The following is a 10,187-nucleotide window of genomic DNA, read 5'->3' as shown; positions in this document are numbered from 1 at the left end:
TTTTTCCCCAGAACAGATTAGTTTTTGGTGATTCTGAAACTCTTTAGTTTTGTCCCTCATAACCTCAGAGGGTTCCCTTGTTCTCCAGGCTGCGGTGTTTTACTGTGATAAGTTTGGTTTCGAGCCGCTGGCGTATAAAGGTCTGGAGACGGGCAGCAGAGAGCTGGTGTCTCACGTCATCAGACAGAACAAGGTGTGTGTGATATACACTAATACACAGGTCTTATAATGACCACCGGCTCCAGAGAACTGCTGTGAAATCCAAACCGCACATTCATTTCACAAGCGCCTCACAGACACAAACAGATCTGTTCTTTTCCAGATCATCTTCATCTTTGAGTCTGCTCTGAACCCGGGGAACCAGGGTATGAACCGTTTCAATTATTCTCTAAAGAGTCTGGTGTGAAGACAATCCAGGTCATGTGATCGCAATGCGTTACTAAACTTAATGCACTATATTTTGCATTAAGAAAATGTATAATTATTATCAATATTATTATTTTTTTTGCTTAATAGTAATGAGAATTTTAGGGTTAAAATGGCATGACAAAAAAAAAAATCACTGCAAAAACTTAAAAGTTATTTACAAAGTAATCACAAAGACATAAAACAGAATATTAATATAAATAAAAATTAATAATAAACTTATTTTTTCCAGCTAATTATTAATTTTATTTCCAATCACATTTAAGTTAATTTTTTATTTCTTTCATTTTTTTAACAGTCAGGAGAATTTGTTGTTATTTTGTAATTTTTTTCCATTACATTAATGATCATTTGAGGGTTAAAATGGCTTTAACTCTTATAATAAGAATATTACAGTGCAAATAAATACATAAATAAATAAATTTAAATAAGATGATGAAATATTCTGGTCCAGGTCATGTGATCGCAATGGGTTACTAAACTTAATGTACTATATTTTGCATTAGGAAAATTTCTAATTTTTTTTTTTTTTTTTTTTTTTTTTGCATAACAGTAATGCAGTAATTTTAGGGTTAAAATTGCATGACAAAAAAAAAATCACTGCAAAAATGTGTTCCATTATAAAGTTATTTCAATGACAAGTAATCACAAAAACATAAAATAGAATATTAATTGAAATAAAAATTAATAATAAACTTATTTTTTCCAGCTAATTATTAATGTTATTTCCAATCACATTTTAGTTAATTTTTTATTTCTTTAATTTCTTTTAACAGTAATGAGAATTTGAAAATTAAATGGGATTATTATCATGATAATTAATCAAATTTTGTTTTCCTTTGTTATTTTGTAATTTTTTCCATTACAGTAATGATCATTTGATGGTTAAAATGGCTTTAACTCTTATAATAAGAATATTACAGTGCAAATAAATACATTAATTAATTAATTTAAATAAGATGATGAAATATTCAGTTAACCCAAGGTTCAATTGACCATGGTTCAATTTTTTTAAATAAAAACTAAATTAAAATAAGATAATGAAATATTCTGTTAACCCAAGGTTAAAATGACCCTTGTTAAAAATACATTAAAAAAGGTGCTCACTTTTTCCACAGAATTGGGCGAACATCTCATGAAACATGGAGACGGAGTGAAAGATGTGGCTTTTCAAGTGGAGGACTGTGACTTTTTAGTCAAGGTACATCAGCTGTTTTATCCCACACATGATAGCGAACACATGTTTTGTGATATGACATTAATTCAATGACAGTTGATCACAATTTAAAGATAATTTAAGGGTTAAAATGACTGGCATGAAAAGAGCGAAAAACCTTTAAAATCAGCATTATTTGTAATTATTCACATTTTAAGGTTAACAGCATTATTTTTTATTATTTTCCTTTTTTTATTGTATTTTTTGCAATGATGATTAGGGTTTACCAGACATGAGAAGAATATCACAAGGTACAAAAAAACTCAAAAAACATAGAATAACTGTTTTATTATTATTTTTTTTTAGAACTTTATAAAAAGGGATTATTTTCATGACAGTTAATCCAATGTTATGCTTAACAGCAATTTTTGTATTTATTTTTTTCATTACAGTAATGAGAATTAGAGAGTTAAAATGGGTCATTAAAAGTACATTATAATGCAATAAATAAAATCCTTGCATAATGCATACTTTTTTATATAATTTATAAATTATTTATAAAAATATATATTTTTAAATTTTTATTTTATTTTAGACATTCTTTCCATGACAATTAATCTTTTTTATTAATTTTTTTTTTTTTGGATAGCATGAGCATTTTTTTCTCCATTACAGTAATGAAAATGTGAGGGTAAAATGTGTTTAATTGATAAAAAAAAAAGGTTATAATGCAAAAGAAAGAAAAAAAAAGAAAAAAAAAGAAAAAAAAAAAAAGAAAAAAAGTTTATAATGCAAATAAATCAGTAAAATAAGGAATTAAGATAAAAATAGACAACAGGCTCTTTTAAATAGCCAGTTAATTAGAAAGCGACTGCACAGAATGAACTTCACAGTGTTTGTGTTGACAGAAAGCCAAAGAGAGAGGAGCAGTGATCGTCAAAGAGCCGTGGATCGAGCAGGATTCGGGAGGAAAAGTCAAATACGCCGTAATTCAGACGGTAGGTCAGACACACACTGTACTCTACACTCACTATCTCGACTATCTTGAGCTGGAGATGTGATGTTTGCAGTACGGAGACACCACACACACGTTTGTGGAGTACATGGGGCCGTATAAAGGGCTGTTCCTGCCAGGATACAAGGAGCCGATGTTCAGAGACCCTCTGTTAGCAAAACTGTGAGTCAATTTACCGGGATATTCACTCGAATTACTCAAGTGCACCTCAAGTCTTACGTCCTTTAGAAACCCCAAAATGCATTAAATAATATGGGTTTCTTTGTCTCTCAAAGGCCTCCGGGACATTTAAACTTCATCGATCACATTGTGGGAAACCAGCCAGATGATGAAATGGTGCCAGTTTCGGACTGGTGAGGGTCACACGTCCGGCAAACAGATCAATAAGACGAATCGGAGGAAAGGTCACGGGCAAATAACTGGATGTGTGTGTGTGTGTGTGTGTGTGTGTGTGCAGGTATCAGAAGTGTCTGCTGTTCCACAGGTTCTGGTCCATCGATGATAAGCAGATCCACACCCAGTACAGCGCTCTCAGGTCCATCGTGGTCACTAACTATGAGGAGACCATCAAGATGCCCATCAATGAGCCAGCCACGGGGAAGAAGAAGTCACAGATCCAGGTTCCTCCCGCAGATTCACAACCTCGAGACTGATTGATTGTTTATTGGTAGAGGCTGTGATTCCCAAACTTTCCAGAATTTCACTTCATGTAATTTAATGGTAAAATGACCTACAGATGAACATCAAATACTGAATCTTTTTTTAATTAAAGCTTTTTTTTTTGATCATTTTATTTTACAATTATTTTGTAGAGGGCTGCACGGTCAGTAATTATATTGTAATTATTTTAATATATATTTTAATATTTTATAGCTTTTATTAATATTTTGAATCTGTTTTTAAAATTTCAATTTTTGTTTTAATTTCATTTAAAGATAATTATTTTATTTTTTGTCACTTTCAGTATTTCGTTTTTTAATTATTTCTCTATAGTTTACATTTTTATTTTTTAGATCAGATTTAATTAGATGTTTAGTTGTTTTAGCATCAAGTTAAACTAAATTAAAATACTAAATGTTGCCCTGGAAATTAATAATAATAATAATAATAATAATAATAAATTTTATTTCAGTTAACACCTATTTATTTTTATATAATTTTTTTTCGTTTGGTTATTTGCTTTTAGTTTTAGTTAATCACAATAACCCAGATTATAAGGTATAAAAAATTAAGACATAAATATATTATGCTATTGTTGTAAATTACAGTTGCACTATAAAACAAAAACAATATTTTAATAATTATAAAACAAATGATATCACGCTACTGATATTCTTCATGTTCTTTTAATAAAATGTTTTTTTTTTATTAAATGTTGAAAACATCAGTTCATAGAAATGTCATAAATTATGTCAAAGTGAACCAAGCAACATTAAAATAATTGAATTAATTATTAGCTTTTACATTCCAATTAAATGAACTATTAGCTTTTCATCAACTTATAAACTTAATTTGGCTTTTTCAAACATGCACTAAATGCTACATTTTTAACCCAAAAGTTGGGTTAGTCCACATTTGACCCAAAGTTGGTATGAAACAACCCAGTATTTGTTAAACAGGTGAGGTACACACTTTGCCTAAAACATCAGAAACCTGTAATAACCCTCCATCGTAGCTCTATAATGCTCTCTTGATGTTTTATAAAGGAGTATATCGACTACAACGGAGGACCTGGAGTGCAGCACATCGCGCTAAACACCTCCAACATCATCCAAGCGGTACGCTCACATCTCCTCTCAATATCATTCACTCCTCATACACCGAGATAAAGACGAACTCTTTCCTGATGGATCAGATCGTGAACCTCCGAGCTCGAGGGATGGAGTTCCTGTCCGCTCCTGACAGCTACTACGACAGCCTGCGACAGAGACTGAAGACGGCCAAGATCCGGGTGAAGGAGGACCTCCAGACGCTGCAGGTTTGGAGAAACTCGTATGACTGTGGATTCTAGTAAACATGTTTTTCAACGGTTTTCCAAATGCATTTTGAAATCTGTTGCTGTTTTATCCAATGCAGGAGTTAAAAATCTTAGTCGACTATGACGATAAAGGTTACCTGCTACAGATCTTCACTAAACCCGTGCAGGACAGACCCACGCTCTTCCTGGAGGTCATCCAGAGGAACAACCACTTTGTGAGTCTGTGTCTGATCTCTTTCATCAAGGCTTCAATAGGGAAGCCCATTTTTGACAATTAATAAAAAACAAACAAACAAACAAACAAAAAAAGTAACGACTCTCAGAATTGCGTGATATAAACTCACAATATTGAAAGTTCCGTCACTGAAGAACAAATAAAACATGGTTAATTGTGACTTTTTTTTCTCATAATTGCAACAAAGTGTAATAAAATAGCCTTTTTTTTCACTCAGAATTTGACTTTATAACTCGAGAAAACAAAATTTAGAATTTTGAGATTAAAAAGTAACATTATTTTGTTTTTATTCAGAATTCTTGCAGTTGTTACTTAATAGCACACAATTGCAAGCTCATATCTCAGTTCTGATTTTTTTTTTATTGCGATGTGTAAAGTTGTAATTGCAAAAAAAAAAAAAAAAAAATTCAGATTTTTATTTTCATTTCAAACAAGCTTCCATACTTTAAAGTTCTGCCACTGAATAACAAATAAAACATGGTTAATTGTGACTTTTATCTCGCAATTATGACTTTTTTTCGTATCTTGCAATTGTAAGAAAATAGCCTTTTTTACTCAAAATTTGACTTTATAACTCGAAATTCAGAATTTTTAGATTTTTTTTTAATTTTCATATTTTGTTTTTATTCAGAATTGTTTATATCTTGTAAATCTCACTTAATAGCACACAATTACAAGCTCATATCTCGGTTCTAAAAAAAATTTATTGCGATGTGTAAAGTTGTAATTGCAAAAAAAATAAAAAATAAATAATAAATAAAATAAAAATAATCAGATTTTTATTTTCATTCGATGACAGAAACAAGCTTCCATACTTTTTAATGTCCTGAGATTAACATGTGTTTACATTTATTCTTTTAAATCAAGCACAAAGAAGCAACAGATACTGTCATCACACACTAATACCATATACAAATATTTGGCAAATGCTTTTATCTAAAGTTATTTACAAATAAGGAGGATTTCCTCATCAGGAGGCAATAGCATGAGAAGTGCAAAAAGGCAAAGTTTCAAAGACGGACCATAACAGAGACAGAAATAAAAACACAGTCAATGCATGCAGTTATTTATTTACACGATTCAGTCAAGGTCTCTAAAAAGATCTCCAAATAGAGTAGTTTTTAGACGTTTCTTGAATGTTTTAAGGGTTGGGAAGATTATTCCACCAGCGGGGAACGTTATAAAACCATAACACAGCCCTACATCTTGATTTTTAAAATAAAATAAGCATAAAATAATGTCATGCATGTGAAAGTGGGCTGAGAATTGATCAAAGAGTTGTAATGTGGCTCATATCCAGACAGGAATCGTGTTTTTATGGTGTTTTTCTGCGGATTGAGGGAGAATACAAGACTTCTTCACCGAAACAAATGGTTGTAGGAAGCAGAAATGCTACAAAATGCAACACATGTTGTGAGAAAGTGTGAGGAACTCAAGCAAAACAGACACTATTTTTGTAAGAAATGAGTATTGGATTTCATTCAGTGAATCTGATGCAGGACGGTGTAATGCATGATGGGTAAAGATTACAAAAAAATGATTGGCATCAAGCCATATGAAGGATTTTATGAGATCAGTGGTATAGTCTGTATGAAGGTACAGTAAATCCAGATACAGTTACAGAAAACATGTTTGGACAGGGATATCGTTTTATTAGAGGCTTTTTGAAGCTTGTGAAGGAAGTGCCTAAAGATGAGACATTTCTCTCTGAATCACACTAAAGGGGGCTTTACTTTCTTCAGTGGTGCTTAAAACGCCAAACAGAGCAAGAAAATGAACCCAACGACACGAACAGATCAAATCCAAAGACTGGTTGGTTGTTAAAGGATCACAAACTCAAACTGAGAGATGTTAGCAGATAAATACAGGTTGTACTCGTGATGTCATTATTACTTATCTGTGGCATTTCATTCTTCTGGTGTGATAAGCAAAGCTGTGAGGTAAATGTGTAAAAAATTGTTGAGCGTATTTTAGGTTTTATACTTCAGAATTGCACATTTACTTCAACGTTAGTTGCTGTTGCTTTGTAATTATTTGTGAAATTGACTAGCAATTTCTCAGGTCTAATTCTCCCGTGACTGTGCCATGTCTTATCCACCAGGGGTTTGGAGCTGGAAACTTCAAATCTCTGTTCGAAGCCATTGAGAAGGACCAGGACGCCAGAGGAAACCTCACAGTCCTCACACCGGAGAGCCAGGGCGTCCCAAAGGCCTTTTACTAACACACACAGCTGCAGAAAGGTGATTTACTCAAGCCTCGTGCTGGAGTGAAATAATAATATGACACCATCAGTTAACACCGAACGTCCACTGCATCAATAAAGACATAAGAACTGTGTAACGTGTTTGTATCATTCTCTCTTTTGTTCATCTGCTACATTCACTTTCAGAGTCAAATGGGTTTCTTGCCTGTGGTTTCATTTTTCATTGGTTTCATTTACACCAGGGCTGTCCCTATAACAGATGACACTCTTTCATTGCTGGCGGGTTCAAAAAGCAGTTGCAAATGATGTACAACATAAATATAGGCACCAATAAAACATGTAACACTTTGTTTTACTACTAAATAATATGTAATATCTAATATTTAACATACATTGGAAAGATTTCCGTGACCTCTCGCGATCTTGGCGTGATTTATTTCCAGAACATGATGCATTATGGGATACACTAAGCCTCGAATATAGCGCGCTGGAGGAATATTTGAGATGGGTTGGATTCAGTGTGCGTTAAAGACATAGTTCACCCAAAAATTAAATTTAGGCTGTGTTTTACTCACCGCAAAGGCATCTTACAGAAGTTGTAAATAACTTTATTTTTTCAGACCAATCCAGTTGGAGTTATTACTAAAAATTGTCTTCAATTAAGGTCAAATCATTGCAGTCAGCGGGTGTTGGAGCGCATCAGTCCAAAAGACGTGAAATAAAAAGCGCCATTCCGTAAAAAATAAAAAAGTATCTCACACGGCTCCGGGGGGTGAATATAAGTGTTTTGGAAGAAAAATATCCATATTCAAAACGTAATAATCACTTAAATCTAGCTTGCGCTCACTTTTGTAAACAGAAGCAGTTCTGGGGGAATTACGTATAAGGTCAGCTCTTTTTTTTTTCATGCATGCCTTTTTTTTTTATAATTTTTTAAATAGCTACATTTGTTACAAAAAAATGCAAGGGTAATCTGAAAAGTTGCTAAACCTAACAACAAAATTGCCAAGTTAGCAACACTTGTGTGCATGTACATACACACACACACACACACAATTATATACACGATAAAATAAAATAAAATGAACACCACAATCTCTGTATTTTTATTTCAAAATAATTTATTTGTATATAATCGGAATGATGCCAGGTTTATACATGTATGATGGCAGCTGTACATTTCAAAGAATATCATTCCAAAAAAAATGAGAAAATAACATTTTTTATTTTATTTTTGTACATTTTCTCAGACCTGGACAAAAATGGATAAATATATTAGTAAATAAATATATTAGTTACATTACCATATTGAAATGTTCTATTATATATAAAATACAACATTTTATCTTATAACTGCTTTGTCTTTCTTTCTTTTTAATTTTTTTTTACACAAAATATTATACATATACTGGCATATCCTTTGATTTCTGAAGGGATTTAGCTCTAATAAAAAAGGCAGTTTTAATTGATTCTCTGTGGAAAGAGAGCGTATAACAATACAGACATAACTGACGATCTACAACTGTAGAGAAAATAAAATCATCCTCACTGACATTTCTTTGATTGACGTAGAACTAGTAGCTACATAGTGCTTCAATTGATTTGCTTTGCGTTCCTTTCTTGAATCACATGCAGATTTTGTTTTTTCCAAGGAAAAGTGCTGTTTGCATCCTTTCTAGATAAAGCCGAGAGTTTTACGTGTTCTGAAGGAGACGGATGCCAACATGGAAGTGCAAATCTTCCATAATCTGGTGGAAATAGCTGCGTTTAGATACTATCTTGAGTTAAAAGAAAATCATGAGGACTTGATTACTAAAATGACTTACAAAATTCACTGCAACAATGAAAATGTTGGATAATACTTATCTTTGGTTTATGAAAAAGTGAACAAAAGACTGTCTAGATGCATCCAAGGATCTGAATTTAACAGGGTTCCCACAGAAAGTATTGCAAATATAAGGTAATTCTGGATAAGCTATGGACATTTCTATAGTCAATATATTTTTTTTTTGCTAAAATGTTTAACAGATTTTACAAATTTTTCCAATAATCAAAAACAATTGGAAGAGTCATTGATCATAATGTTATGGGAACCCTACTGGGATTTAGTAAATTGTCTTATGCATTTTTTCATTTTGGATTCAGCCTCGTTTTGATGCAAATCAACATGCCAAAAAGACACATGGGAGGTGTTTGTGGTTCAAAGGACCAAGACCTTTGACCAATTTGACCATTTACTGACAAAAACAACAAAAGCAAACAAACATCCAGGTGTTTGTCATGGCAAGATTTCCAGTGTTTCATTTTCTTTACTTAAAGGCATGTTTCAGGTTCAAAACTGCATCTGATATTTTTTCCCAACTTAAGGAAGCATGTCACATGTTTCAGCTTGTTTTGAACCCAGACCATTCCTTTAACGGTTGGCTTTTACAATATATGACGAGAGATTTCTGGGTAACAGAGTAAAGATAACCATGCTTGCAGGCAATACGTATCGAGTCAGCTCAAGTTATGTGTGTTGGCTGGTATTGCCATAAACAAGACAGCAGGCTACATAAATGTATGTATAAACTTCATGAAGTGTTCATTTGATGGGATACAGAGGCACTTTTGGTGAGCTTGTATGCTGGTTGGTTTCTATGAAATGTTGAATCCCTTTAAGGGAATATGAGAGTCAAAGAGGTGAAAGCAAAGCAAAGCATTTCTGGGAAATGTAGTCCTTCTCAGCCCGAACACACAAGGTTTAACAGGCCAAAATAATGAAACAAAACAAAACAAAATCTTCACAACTTTCCCCAAATATATTCAGTCAATTCATTCAGTTTTGACAAGTAAAATTAATAAATGTAGACACAACAACATTTGTAAATAACAGCTGCCATTTTTGAATTAACAAAACCGAGACCTGAAACCTCAATCAAATGCTCCTTTCCAAGGACAGATGATATAAAGTAAAGCTCCCTATCGCTCCTCTGAGTTAATATCTGGCAGGGGTAACGAGAGGCCAGCGCACAAGTACCTTTGAAGTACCGTCTCGCTAATAGGACTTTTCTGATTGGTTATCTGAGGTAGTGCTGGAAAACCAGGCCAGAAGCTTGAACGAAGACCAACACAAAGTTAAAGAGTCAGAAATAAAAAGGAAGAGGTGTGTACACCGCAATGACTAGATGGCTA

General features: G+C 32.9%; 1 protein-coding gene across 1 annotated transcript in view; it reads left to right on the top strand.

Moving 5' to 3' along the window:
- The window catches only part of hpda (4-hydroxyphenylpyruvate dioxygenase a), a 7,479-nt gene extending 329 nt beyond the window's left edge, over positions 1-7,150 (top strand). Inside the window, exons 2-12 of the mRNA XM_026255555.1 lie at positions 48-193; positions 323-365; positions 1,545-1,627; positions 2,491-2,580; positions 2,653-2,759; positions 2,873-2,950; positions 3,055-3,217; positions 4,304-4,375; positions 4,453-4,575; positions 4,674-4,790; positions 6,912-7,150. Coding sequence (XP_026111340.1) covers positions 48-193; positions 323-365; positions 1,545-1,627; positions 2,491-2,580; positions 2,653-2,759; positions 2,873-2,950; positions 3,055-3,217; positions 4,304-4,375; positions 4,453-4,575; positions 4,674-4,790; positions 6,912-7,031 — 1,142 coding nt within the window. The 3' untranslated portion in view covers positions 7,032-7,150. The remainder of the gene's footprint in view (positions 1-47; positions 194-322; positions 366-1,544; positions 1,628-2,490; positions 2,581-2,652; positions 2,760-2,872; positions 2,951-3,054; positions 3,218-4,303; positions 4,376-4,452; positions 4,576-4,673; positions 4,791-6,911) is intronic.
- Positions 7,151-10,187: the final 3,037 nt, after the last annotated feature.

The sequence above is a fragment of the Carassius auratus genome, chromosome 5, assembly GCF_003368295.1.
Source record: "Carassius auratus strain Wakin chromosome 5, ASM336829v1, whole genome shotgun sequence".
In the NCBI taxonomy this organism is placed as follows: domain Eukaryota; kingdom Metazoa; phylum Chordata; class Actinopteri; order Cypriniformes; family Cyprinidae; genus Carassius; species Carassius auratus.
The sequence above is the reverse complement of the archived record's forward strand: the minus strand, read 5'-3'. Positions and strand labels throughout refer to the sequence as shown.